Source organism: Ovis aries, chromosome X (assembly GCF_016772045.2).
Source record: "Ovis aries strain OAR_USU_Benz2616 breed Rambouillet chromosome X, ARS-UI_Ramb_v3.0, whole genome shotgun sequence".
NCBI lineage: Eukaryota > Metazoa > Chordata > Mammalia > Artiodactyla > Bovidae > Ovis > Ovis aries.
Genome location: NC_056080.1, coordinates 77,419,737 through 77,433,571, shown reverse-complemented (window position 1 = coordinate 77,433,571; position 13,835 = coordinate 77,419,737). Strand labels below are relative to the sequence as shown.

The 13,835-nt window shown below is 35.7% G+C and overlaps 1 protein-coding gene across 2 annotated transcripts in view; it reads left to right on the top strand.

Moving 5' to 3' along the window:
• The window catches only part of CHM (CHM Rab escort protein), a 249,481-nt gene that overhangs the window by 219,953 nt on the left and 15,693 nt on the right, over positions 1 to 13,835 (top strand). The window contains exons 13-14 of one of the 2 annotated variants that reach the window (XM_004022232.6): positions 3,696 to 3,794; positions 13,004 to 13,164. In XM_004022232.6, coding sequence (XP_004022281.1) covers positions 3,696 to 3,794; positions 13,004 to 13,164 — 260 coding nt within the window. The remainder of the gene's footprint in view (positions 1 to 3,695; positions 3,795 to 13,003; positions 13,165 to 13,835) is intronic. The other variant, XM_042242472.2, reaches the window with a different exon arrangement.

The window sequence follows — 13,835 nt, the reverse complement described above, 5'->3', positions numbered from 1 at the left end:
GGTATGGTTTTGTGATTACTTTAACCCTTTAAGGTCTTGAAGCCTTTTTGTTCATGTACCCCTCAAACATTTAGCAGTTGGCTTATATAATTTTTCATCATAAGATTCAAATAATTACCAAGAATGTAGTTTCTAACAGTACAAATGTTGATGTGGCATAATAAAACAGTAACATCACCCCTTTAAATATATTCAATAGAATTTAAGTATCAGAAATATTTGATCGCCGCTATCACCCATTTCAAATAATTAATGGAAATAGATTCTTTAAAAATTTCTTAAGACAGTAAGCTTCTCAGTATTAAAAAAAAACTATCTTCTAGATTTAGTAATTCAAATTATTATTTGTGTAAAATTAATCAAACTATCAAATACATTACAGTTTTGATAAATGATTAAACACAAATTAAATTTCTTGAAATGCATTGCTTAATAAAGTGGAAGGAGAGGAAGTTGAGCATCTAGACAATGACTTGCTTAGAGTTATTTTTGCTGTTGTTCAGTCACTCAGTTGTGTCCAGTTCTTTGCGACCCCATAGACTGCAGCACAACAAGCTTACCTGTCCTTCACCATCTCCTGGAGTTTACTCAAAGTCATGTCCATTGAGTCGGTGATGCCATCCAACCATCTCGTCCTCTGTCATCCCCTTCTCCTCCTGTCTTCAATCTTTCCCAGCATCAGGATCTTTTCCAATGAGTCAGCTCTTTGTATCAGGTAGCCAAAGTATTGGGGCTTCAGCATCAGTCCTTCCAATGAATATTAAGGGTTGATTTTAGGATTGACTAGTTTGATCTCCTTGCAGTCCAAGGGACTCTCAAGAGTCTTCTCCAGAACCATGGGAGTTATTTTACCTTGTGAAAAGTCCTCTTGTATCTTTATACACATACCAGTTTAAAGATTGCTCCTTAAGTGACTTGCAGCACCTTCTACAAGAGATTATTACATTTACTCAACATCATTTAGTGACTAAGAGTGGGCATTCCAGAGGCAGACCGTGTGGGCTTAAATTTCAGCTCTAAGCCTCAGCTGTTCCTTTTACTAATTGCATGACTTTGGGAGATCTGCTTAACTCCACTGTTAACTCTTACCTGTAAAATGAAAATAGTGATTGGCTGTTGCATGGGTAAAATGAAATAATACATCAGACATGCTTAGGGTAGTGTCTGACATATGAAAGTTTGCTGTACAGTAAATTCTAGATAATCTTGTCAATTCTTTTGAGAATTTAATATAAGTATCTTAAAGTGTCTGTGAGCATTTCTCAGGCAGATTTAAATAATTTAAGGATTATCCACTAATACTTTCCTTACTTCTACCCTGGTCAGTCAAATAATTTTCCACATTTTGTACAAGAAGCTAGTAAAGTTTTCCTATGCATGTGTATGCATACATATATTTGTATGCACACATATGTCTTCTTAAGACTGTGAATACTTAATGTCTACTCATGGCAGGGAAGCAAATGTCTACTCATGGCAGGGAAGCAAATTATCTTTACCCACAAATATTTGTTAAACACCCATTGAAAAGTAAAAGTTATATTTAACAAAGAAGAGGAAAACTGACTCTAAAACTTGCCCTTGCTAAAGACTTATGAGATGTATAAAGATTAATAAGCCAATTTTGAAAGTAATTTGAATTAAAAACAAAAACAAAAACACAACCTCTCTGATTTGAAAAGAAGCAGTAAATTCAAAGTGACCTAAACAAGAAAGTAATATAGATAACAGGGAAAGCAGGTAACAGGAAAAGCAGGTAACAAGGAGCAGGACGAAAAAAAACAGTTGTTCATACCTTAAAATTGTAAATCAATTATTAATAATAATGTAGAATCTAAGCATAATCAAGGTATATATATTAGCATTCAAGTTATGGGTATCTTTAGTTTTTTCTTCTAAGAATTGTAATAAAACTTGTTAAGTACAAAATGCTAATCTGACTTTATTACTAGAAAATTTTGATATCATTGCATGAACTGAACTCTCTTACATTGTTAGGAAACATAAGGATATAGTTACTTGTATTTCTTTTATATATCCTGATTTATAGAACTAGTATTTTACTATTAAGATTTTTTAATATACTTTTTTATTTATATTCACATTCACCTGCTTTTTCTCTAGTACACATTAATTGAATAGGAAAGAATTGGAAAATTGAGAACTTTGATATCAATGTTAGTATTTTGTGAGATTGAGATGAGAGACAGGACAATTTCTGTTGAGTGTTACATCAGAGATTTCTGCCTTTATAGTTATATACTCTGTTTAATTCAGAATCTAGGGACTTTAAACTTCCCACCAAAGTTATATAACAGTTGAATATCTTTATTTCATTAGGAAATAAAATATTTCATTATTTTCATTAGGAATAATTTTGTTGTGAAGGTTGTTTACCTTTTGAAGTAATTAGTACCATATATCCTTCAGTATCCCAGAACCAATGGGAATCATTATTACATTCATATAAAAACATTGCTTAAATAGGATGGGTATTTTATTGGCCATACATAAGACAGGAACTTCCTTAGAATATCACTTAAGTTGGTAAACCTGGAAAAAATACTACAAAATTTGATTTTAACTCACATGGTTATTAAAAGTCCCTCTATGCTTAAATATATTTAAAGAGAATTCAGTTCTGATGTTACATTTCTGTTGTAAACTTTGAACTATCTTCCTGAGGTTTAAAAATGTCTACTAGCCTAAAATAAACTTTTAGCAAAGAAGCACATGTACTTCTCTACTGGGGTTTTAGGAGCAGGAATATCTCAGTTCTTATACTTTTCTCTAATATGTATTTTTTTCTTCCATAATTCTGTTCTGCCCTAAGCCCTTTACAGAACCACAAAAATTACTCCCATTTAGGGATCCTCTTAGTTCTTCCTTTCGATACATAGACCCTTTTGTCCTTCTTTTACCCTATGTATTAATATGTAGGCCTTTAGGAATTCTAAGTTCCTTAGACTGCAGTATTTCACTTCCATGAAGGGCCTTTTTGTACATGATATTCTCACCCAAACATTCTTTGAAGTCCAGGCCTCATGAATCTGTAAATGCAAAACAAAATGATTTGGAAATCCTGAAAATATTACAGACTGTTTTGACTTGTGCCATATTATAGACTTTTAAGTATATGTATGATTTAAACTAAGCTAACAGTATTCCCCAAAAGCTTTCTTAGAAAACCCTATAATGAATAGATGATTTGTTTTTAACCTACCAGTAAAGTTTGCATAAATGGTCTTTTCAGTCTGAAGAATATGAAGTGTAGTCTCTAAAGTAAATGGATAGTCCACTTTTAGTCTTTTTCTTTATACAATATTTTGCTTAGCAATCCTTTATCCACCTTCTTTGGGAATGTTTTAAGAATAGCTTAAGCTCTTTCTATGAATACATGGTTTCCTAAGCTTTTTTCTGTGCTGATTTGACAAAACCATCCACTGGTACGTCTTGAGTCTCAATGTGTTCCCTCTTAATTAACATGTATTTTTGCTATACAGTTAACACACATAGCCTATTGCTTTGGTTTTTACATGCCACCATCACTAGATTATAAACTTCTTAAAGGCAGGGGCCATGACTTACTTGACTCTCTTCCCCCATGGCACCAGCTTAGTGCCTTGAATATTAGTACACAGTGAAATTTGTGATATGCAGGAACTCAAAATGTTTTTTTTTTTGTTTTAAAACAGATTTGGTTCATTTGACTTGTACATCTTCTAAAACAGCAAGAGAAGATTTAGAACCAGTTGTGCAGAAATTGTTTACTCCATATACGGAAACAGAGATAGGTAAGAACCATAATCAGTGATTTATGATGTAAAGGTAATTTGACCACTTTTCTTAGAGATGTCTTGAAGGTTTCTGTAGCCTGAACTGGAATCTGTTATGTTCAGCACCAGTAATTACATGTTTTCCTAGGATGATTAAGCGATTAAGCACATTCTCTTCCTAAAAATGGGGTAGTGTCTGTAAGGATACAGGAAAATATACATCTGACACACAATGTATATATTAAGTGCAAAACTATACATTTATATGTGTATATACTTGCATAGAAAAAGACTATCAGGAAATCTGTCAATCTTGGTGAAATTATAGGTAATATTGTTTTAAATTTTCTTCATTTAATAGATGTTGTACAACAAGCATATATTCCTTTATCAGAAAAGGTTTTCTTCATTTATTAAGGAAAAAAAACTTGGTTCGACTGAGAGATTACACTATTAATTGGCAAATTCAGGAATCCTTCCTGACCAATAATTGTCTTTTAATGCATAGTATGTTAGTGATGTGATATTTAGCTTTCAAGATATATATATATATATCACTTTGCTACTTACTCATGGTGGAAAAATGCTTTTCAGCCATAAATTGCGTAACTTTTATCCCCACATCATAGGGTAGTTCTTATAGGTATAAATGGAGCAAATTGTAGTGAATGTTGTGTATAATTGATCAAAACATAGCCTAATGGATCTTATTCATTTATATGAAGTGATGGTGATTTTCATTATAGGATTAGCATGTCTGATTGAATTCTGGCCAGTTTCCTCATTGATTCATATGTCTTCATTTTCTTTGAATGCTATGTTTGTTCAGGCAACAATTTATTTACTCCCTACTTATTGTGTTTCCTTTTAGTTCATCTCCTGTGTGTCTTGCTTGTTTTCTTTGCAGAGACAGTGCATAAAGGGGCATTTACATTAATTTCATTTTGAGCTGCCTGAATCAAATCCTGCAACCTGAAAATTTAGTTCACTTTAGTTTAGAATTTAATTTGTTCAATATGGTTAGCAGTTCTAATGTAACATTCTTTAAGCATATCTTAATACAGTATTTACGTAAATGGTCTAATTTCTACATAATTATTGTACTGAACTGTCTTTTTTTTTAAGGTGTCTAAATAAGCTTGTTAATTTAAGACACTAGCTAGTTGTGCATCAGAGTGCTTGAATTTAGGAGCTTACAGCATTATTTATGAAGGAAAATATATAAATATGAAGTACCTCATGTTGAATGATATTGTACTTGTATTTTTAACAGTGCAGATCTGGTTAGACACATGAATGTGTATAATCATGTTAAATGCAAATAAAACCAGTTCATAAAAAAATCTCATATAATATGTTAAAAATTTGATTGCAGAGTTATGGTACACAACAATATTCTTAACTGTAATATGAAATCAGTTTTATCTTTGGATTTAGTTACCTTGCTTATAAAAACTCTGAATTCCTTCTTTTTTTCTGAAGTTTTTCATAATTTTTTTGTAATTTCATTGTGTGGTAGTCTCAAATAATACAGTAAATTTTAGTCTTGTATCATTGCTCTTCATTTTTTAAATGCATATAATTTTCTTTTTTAAAAGTCAAAATGGGGAAATTACATATCCATTCCTTAGCATCTTCTAGCCATTTTAGATTTTTAAGCATTAATCTTAATGGTTAATGTGATCCCATTTTGAAATGATGTATTGTTCAGAACATGAGTGAAATTCTTTAGTAAGAACTATGTGCTCAGAGGGGTCATCAGGTGCACTGAGGCACTGAAAAGCTAGTTTTCACTGACACATAGGCCTTTTTATCATCAGGATGAGGTAGTGGTCATATTTTAATTAAAATGTCAGAACAAATACTGTTGGAGTTATTGAAAATGAATCACCAGATAAAGTGAGCACTGGGCCATGGCAGGTCAAAGAGGCAAAGTCACCTGGAGAAGAGAACTCAATTCATTTTCCTGCCTAAATGAGGAAGAAGGAACTTTATGAACAATATGAACTTTTAATACATTAAAGCACATTCTCCTCTATAGCAAAAGCCCCTGTTTTCACGGATTGGTGGCTTGTACTGTTAATGTTCTAATTATCTAACAGTGATATGAAACCTTATGCTTTAGAGCTTTATAAATATTTTCTCTTAAAGTTCATGCCAAAAGAATAACATTATTTAAGCTTATTTTCTTTTTATTTGAATTCTATGTTCTGTGTAGTGCTGTGCTTCATAAGCTTCCATGAAAGTCAGCCTAGTCACTTTAATGAAGTTTATTTATTGTAAAAGGTAATCTTCTCTTCTCAAACACAGTACTACTTTTCCTTTGTATCTGAGAAATTCAGTGTCCTTGCCTTCTGTTTTCTCCCCTTCCTTGTTCATGTTTAAGGTATCAGCTGGAGCTCTTATCATATGCTATGCCTTAAAGAAGCAGTTGTACTAATACTTCCAAGAGCCCTACTTCCCAGGCCTTTTAAGAACATCAGAAATCTCTAAATTCTTCCCTGCTTCACAATGCAAGGACATTTCAGATGTTTTATGCCTAATAAACCTGATTCTATGGGTGAGAAAATGAGGTGATTGCTCACCATTCATAGGTGCATTAATTCTTCAAAAATCCATGCATGCATGCATGCTCAGTCACTCAGTCATTTCTGACTCTTTGTGACCACATGGACTATAGCCCGCCTGGCTTCTCTGTCCATGGAAGTTTCCAGGAAAGAATACTGGAATGGGTTGGCGTTTCCTTCTCCAGAGGATCTTCCCAACCCAGGGATCAAACCCATATCTTCTGCATCTCCTGCATTGGTAGGCAGATTCTTTACCACTAGCACCACTTGGGAAGTCCCTAGATTCCATAATATCCTTCTAAGCACTGGTAGATTTTTCCTAAGTATTACTTATTTTACTCAGGAATTTATGATTTTTCCATACAAACTGAAGCAGGAATTTCATTAGTACAGTAGCTTCAGATGTGTGCAATGTAGTATCATGACTTGTACCATCTTCTTTCTCTTTTTCCCTCCATTGGGCACAACACGTGAAGTTACCTCATTCCATCTCATTCCGTTCCTATGTCAAAAAGTAGCACTGCCTAAAAACAGGAATTCCCCTTATAGATGTCATTTTGAAAAAGGTGGCTGATGAGGGTATTCAGAATTGCTGGACTGAGAAGTCAAATGCCTTATCTTAATTCCTTTTTGTATTTGCTGTGTTCAGTCTAGGTGGTATCTGTAGTAGTTTCCTGCTCTCTTGGTCTCATGTTAGCTATGTTGCTAAAGTAGTTCACTCTCTCCCTAGACATGACATGCAACTGTAGACTATTTGTTGCTTTTATTTGGTGCACCATTGTTGATTTTCTTTGGGCTACTTTGTTCTGTACTTGCCTCAGTTTAATTTGTGCAAGATTTTATTCTAAATTACCTATTCCTTGTTTAGTCTTTGCACAATCTAATTGAATGAAATGAGCTTTTGCAGAAAACCAGTTCTATTTCTGGCCAAGTGATATATTCCTATCCAAACCTTGGCAGCTTTAATATTTTTTGACAATTGTGCACTGCAAAACTGCATGTTATTTTTCCAGCTCTCTACCTTCAAGCTGGCCTCAAAGAAAGATGAAGCAATTATATGTTTCTTTCAGGCTTTTAGGGTCAAAGCCTGATAACTCCCTTGTATCTAGACCATTTATCTTCAGCCTATGTTAACTTTTCATTTTCTTGGTTTCCTTTCAAAGCTTCAACCTCTATGAAATTTCTTTCTTAAATTAATAGGATTATTCATTTTCCCCAACTTGTATTGAGTGAAGGCCCTCCTCTTAGCTGGAACTTTCATAAAATATAAGATAAGCTCTCTTCAGTTCAGAGCAGTCGCTCAGTTGTGTCCAACTCTTTGCGACCCCATGAATTGCAACACGCCAGGCCTCCCTGTCCATCACCATCTCCCGGAGTTCACTCAGATTCACGTCCATCGAGTCAGTGATGCCATCCAGCCATCTCATCCTCTGTCGTCCCCTTCCCCTCCTGCCCACAATCCCTCCCAGCATCACAGTCTTTTCCAATGAGTCAGCTCTTCGCATGAGGTGGCCAAAGTACTGGAGTTTCAGCTTTAGCATCATTCCTTCCAAAGAAATCCCAGGGTTGATCTCCTTCAGAATGGACTGGTTGGATCTCCTTGTAGTCCAAGGGACTCTCAAGAGTCTTCTCCAACACCACAGTTCAAAAGCATCAATTCTTCGGCGCTCAGCCTTCTTCACGGTCCAACTCTCACATCCATACATGACCACAGGAAAAACCATAGCCTTGACTAGACATGATATGCTTAGAAATGGAATGAGCAATATTAAGGGACTTCCAGATCTTAGCCCACTTTTCTGCAATGCTCCTACAGTCTGGTTTCACAAGTGATAGGCACTATGTTTAATTATCTTCCTGTAACATTTAATGAAACTAAACTCACCAATAAACTTACTAAGAGCCATATAGTTTTAGCTATGAAATATGAGTATCTTATGTTCCTTAATTTTGTTAGTAAGTAGTCTTTGCCATCTATTGTGTGGTTACACAAAGCTGGTGATACCTTAGACTCATAGATCTTGACATTAGAAGGGGACGTCTTAAAGAATCACTTCATCCATAGTTTCTGTGTCCTATCACATTAATAATTATAAATTATTCAGGATGAACAAGGAAAAGAACATATTTGGTATTCTTTAGTGGAGATATTTTGAGTTAAGTATAATAAATGCCTGTTTGTCCTGAATTGGGGGGATGGGGCATTCTTTTTAACTGAATACTACAATTAGCTAACTTTTCTACACTGATTATAAATTAACAAATAAGATTTAATTAACTAGATAATTATAACTTTACAATTTTCTTTATGATTCCCATAGTGCTTCATGCTCTTGGGTAATTGTCATGTACATCCATTGTTACCAATATATAAAATTTGAGTTTTTCTTCAAATTCAGGCTAAGAAAACATTGTAGTCAATAAATATATTAACAGTAATGTTTTCTGTTTTCAACCGAAGAAAATGTAATTATAACATTTCCAAGGAGGAGAGGCATAAAAATAATTATTAAGATAGCAAGGAATGTTGCTGTTCTGTTATCAAGTCATATATGACTTTTCGCAACCCCATAGACTACAGCACACCAGGCTTCCCTATCCGTTACCATCTCCTGGCGTATGCCCAAGTTCATGTCCATTGAGTCAGTGATGCCATCCAGCCATCTAATCTTCTGTCCCCTCTTCTCCTTCTGCCTTCAGTCTTGGACGGCATCAAAGTCTTTTCCAATTAGTCATTTGTTCACATCAGGTGGCCAAAGTATGGGAGCTTCGCCTTCAGCATCAGTCCTTCCAAAGAGTATTCAGGGTTGATTTCCTTTAAAATTGACTGGTTTGATCTCCTTGCTGTCCATGAACTCTCAAGAGTCTTCTCCAGCACCACAGTTTGGAAGCATCATTTCACAGTTTGAAAGCAAGGAATAGGCTTTAGTTATTGAGATTAATAACTTTTTATAGCATATCATACTACCTGAAAACAGAATTAAAATTAGTTCAAGAACTACTCATTGAGCATCTGTTGTATACTATGCTCTGTATTAGGGAACATGAAAATTCAAGAGAATAGGGACTAAGTCTACTCAATCTTTGTATTCCCAGCTCCTAGCCTGATACCTAACATATATAATAAATGCTTGCTGTAAATGAGAGAATGTGTACTGAAAACAACTTACAGTCTCATAATCGTATTTTTCTTGTTGGTTGGCATTACTTTGGTAATCTAGTAGGACAGAGTGTTAGTGAGTGAGGATATCCAAGTTTTAATCTTGTATATACTATTTTTAATCAGCTTTATTGAGATTCACATACCATACAGTTTACCCATTTAAAGTGTAAAATCCACTGTTTTTTAATTTGTTGTTGAAACATCACCACAGTCAGTTTTAGAATATTTCCATCACCCTTTAGCCATTAACCTGTTCAGTTCAGTTCAGTGGCTCAGTTGTATCTGACTCTTTGCGACTTCATGAACCGCAGCATGCCAGGCCTCCCTGTCCATCACCTACTGCCAGAGTCCACACAAATCCATGTCCATTGAGTCGGGGATGCCATCCAACCATCTCATCCTCCATCGTCCCCTTCTCCTCCCTCCTCAATCCTTCCCAGCATCAAGGTCTTTTCAAATGAGTCAGTTCTTCGCATTAGGTGGGCAAAGTATTGGAGTTTCAGCTTCAACATCAGTCCTTCCAATAAACACCCAGGACTGATCTCCTTTAGGATGGACTGGTTGGATCTCCTTGCAGTCCAAGGGATTCTCAAGAGTCTTCTCCAACACCACAGTTCAAAAGCATCAGTTCTTCTGTGCTCAGCTTTCTTTATAGTCCATATCTCACATCCATACATAACTACTGGAAAAACAATAGCCGTGACTAGACGGACTTTGTTGGCAAAGTAATGTCTCTGCTTTTTAATATGCTGTCTAGATTGGTCATAAGTTTCCTTCCAAGGAGTAAGCATCTTTTAATTTCATGGCTGCAATCACCATCTGCAGTGATTTTGGAGCCTAGAAAAATAAAGTCAGCCACTGTTTCCACTGTTTCCCCATCTGTTTGCCATGAATTGATGGGACCAGATGCCATGATCTTAGTTTTCTGAATGTTGAGTTTTAAGCCAACTTTTTCACTCTCCTCTTTCACTTTCATCAAGAGGCTTTGTAGTTCTCTTCACTTTCTGCCATAAGGGTAGTGTCATCTGCATATCTGAGGTTATTGATATTTCTTCCAGCAATCTTGATTCCAGCTTGTGCTTCCTCTAGCCCAGCATTTCTCATGATGTACTCTGCATATAAGTTAAGTAAGAAGGGTGACAATATACAGCCTTGACATACTCCTTTTTCTATTTAGAACCAGTCTGTTGTTCCATGTCCAGTTCTAACTGTTGCTTCCTGACCTGCATATAGGTTTCTCAAGAGGCAGGTCAGGTGGTCTGATATTCCCATCTCTTTCAGAATTTAACACAGTTTATTGGGATGCACACAGTCAAAGGCTTTGGCATAGTCCATAAAGCAAAAATAGATATTTTTTCTGGAACTCTCTTGCTTCTTCAGTGATCCACCGGATTTTGGCAATTTGATCTCTGGTTCTTCTGCCTTTTCCAAAACCAGCATGAACATCGGGAAGTTTACAGTTCACGTATTGTTGAAGCCTGGCTTGGAGAATTTTGAGCATTACTTTACTAGCATATGAGATGAGTGCAATTGTGTGGTAGTTTGAGCATTCTTTGGCATTGCCTTTCTTTGGGATTGAAATGAAAACTGACCTTTTCCAGTCCTGTGGCCACTGCTGAGTTTTCCAAATTTGCTGGCATATTGAGTGCAGCACTTTCACAGCATCATCTTTTAGGATTTGAAATCGCTGTACTGGAATTCCATCACCTCCACTAGCTTTGTTCATAGTGATGCTTCCTCAGGCCCACTTGACTTCACATTCCAGGATGTCTGGCTCTAGGTGAGTGTGAGTGATCACACCATCGTGATTATCCGGGTCGTGAAGATCTTTTTTGTACAGTTCTTCTGTGTATTCTTTCCACCTCTTCTTAATATCTTCTGCTTCTGTTAGGTCCATACCATTTCTGTCCTTTATCAAGCCCATCTTTCCATGAAATGTTCCCTTGGTATCTCTAATTTTCTTGAAGAGATCTCTAGTCTTTCCCATTCTGTTGTTTTCCTCTATTTCTTTGAATTGATCGCTGAAGAAGGCTTTCTTATGTCTCCTTGCTATTCTTTGGAACTCTGAATTCAAATGGGTATATCTTTCTTTTCTCCTTTGCTTTTCACTTCTCTTCTTTTCACAACTATTTGTAATGCCTCCTAGACAGCCATTTTGCTTTTCTGCATTTCTTTTTCTTGGGGATGGTCTTGATTCCTCTCTCTTGTACAATGCCATTAACCTGTTCAGTTCAGTCACTCAATTGTGTCCGACTCTCTGCAACCCCATGAATCGCAGCACGCCAGGCCTCCCTGTCCATCACCAACTCCCGGAGTTTACCCAAACTCATGTCCATCAAGTCGGTGATGCCATGCAGCCATCTCATCCTCTGTCATCCCCTTCTCCTTCCCTCAATCTCCCAGCATCACGATCTTTTCCAATGAGTCAACCTTTTGCATCAGGTGGCCAAAGTATTGGAGTTTCAGCTTCAACATCAGTCCTTCCAATAAACACCCAGGACTGATCTCCTTTAGGATGGACTGGTTCAATCTCCTTGCAGTCCAAGGGACTCTCAAGAGTCTTCTCCAACACCACAGTTCAAAAGCATCAATTCTTCAGCGCTCAGCTTTCCTCACTGTCCAACTCTCACTTCCATACGTGACCACTAGAAAAACCATAGCCTTGATTATATGGACCTTTGTTGGCAAAGTAATGTCTCTGCTTTTGAATATGCTATCTAGGTTGGTCATAACTTTCCTTCCAAGGAGTAAGCATCTTTTAATTTCATGGCTGCAATCACCATCTGCAGTGATTTTGAAGCTCCAAAAATAAAGTCTGACACTGTTTCCACTGTTTTGGGGGGCCATTAACCTGTACTTTCCCTCAGTTCCTCCCTAACTGAAGGTAACTGTAATCTACTTCATATTTTATCTTTATTTGCTAAATGCCATATACTTATCTGATCTTAGTTCCCCAACTGGGAGTTGAACCTGGGCCACAGCAGTGAAAGCACCAAGTCTTAACCACCGGACTTTCAGGGAATTTCCGTACTCCTTGTCTACAGATTTTTCTATTCTGGTCTTCTCATAATCCTATGTATAGTATTGACTTTATAATTGAAGTTGGTTTATCCATGTGAAACATAAGATAATCAGTTTATGTTAACTTCTTACTTCACTAGCATAATTTAAAGATGAATATGATCATAAGCACTTTGATACTGGTGATGAGAAATAAGAAAAGTCCAAGAAAATGTGATTGGAGTTAAATCTAAGTAACTTACTGATAATCAAAATAATTTTTAAATCCAACTTGTCTTAGGTTGAAAAGCCATCATTGCTTGAAATATCATATACATGTATTAGAGTATGTGTATGCAGATATATTTTTGTTGAAATACAAAGCTCTGATTTACTATAATGTATAGTTATGACTTTGTTAGTAATTGGCTACTTATTATAGTAATTGAGAGGTATACTGTACATTAGATATACATAAAATTTATGTTTACATTTAGAAAATGAAGAAATTGAAAAGCCAAGACTTCTATGGGGTCTTTACTTCAATATGAGAGATTCTTCAGATGTCAGCAGGAACTCTTATAATGATTTACCATCAAACGTTTATGTCTGCTCTGGCCCAGACTGTGCTTTAGGAAATGATAATGCAGTCAAACAGGTAAGGCTGTTGGTCTTTCTCAGTTTTAGATTAAGAAGTTGGTGTGGTAGGGAAAGTGAATTCTTTTTTCCTCTGAGAGGTGGACTAAAAGAGCATCTCTCTCATTTAATACCATCTCTGTAATTTGCTCCTAAACATTTTCTCTCTGAACAACAAAGCTGCATTAAATATATTTTAAATGTAGTATTTAAAATTTTAATGTAGTATATTGTCCTGGTCTTGAATATAATGATGAAATATAAGAGATTGTTTATGAGTTCCATTGTGGGGATAAGGATAGAAGATCTTAGAAGTACATATCCAGAAAATGAATTTATAATGCCAATATTCTAAAGAGACATTGCTTCTAATTTAAATTGTGGTCTATGAGTGTATTTTGAAATGCATGAACTTTTTTCCTCTTTAAACTTGAGTCATTTCAAAAGGCGTGTAACTGGTAAGACACACAAGATGTATTTTTTAAATGGCATTTTTAAGGCACATTCTCATCATGGAAAAGAACATACAGTTTTTCACAGTGAACATGATTCCTTTAATGTTTTGACACAAGCTGGTATCCCAAAGCTACTATAATAACTGCTGAGAAGTATGTTAAATCAAGGTTGAATTTGTGACAGCACTCCTGAGCAGGGCTATAAAGGTACAAGGTAGGTGACACAAAATGCCAAAAA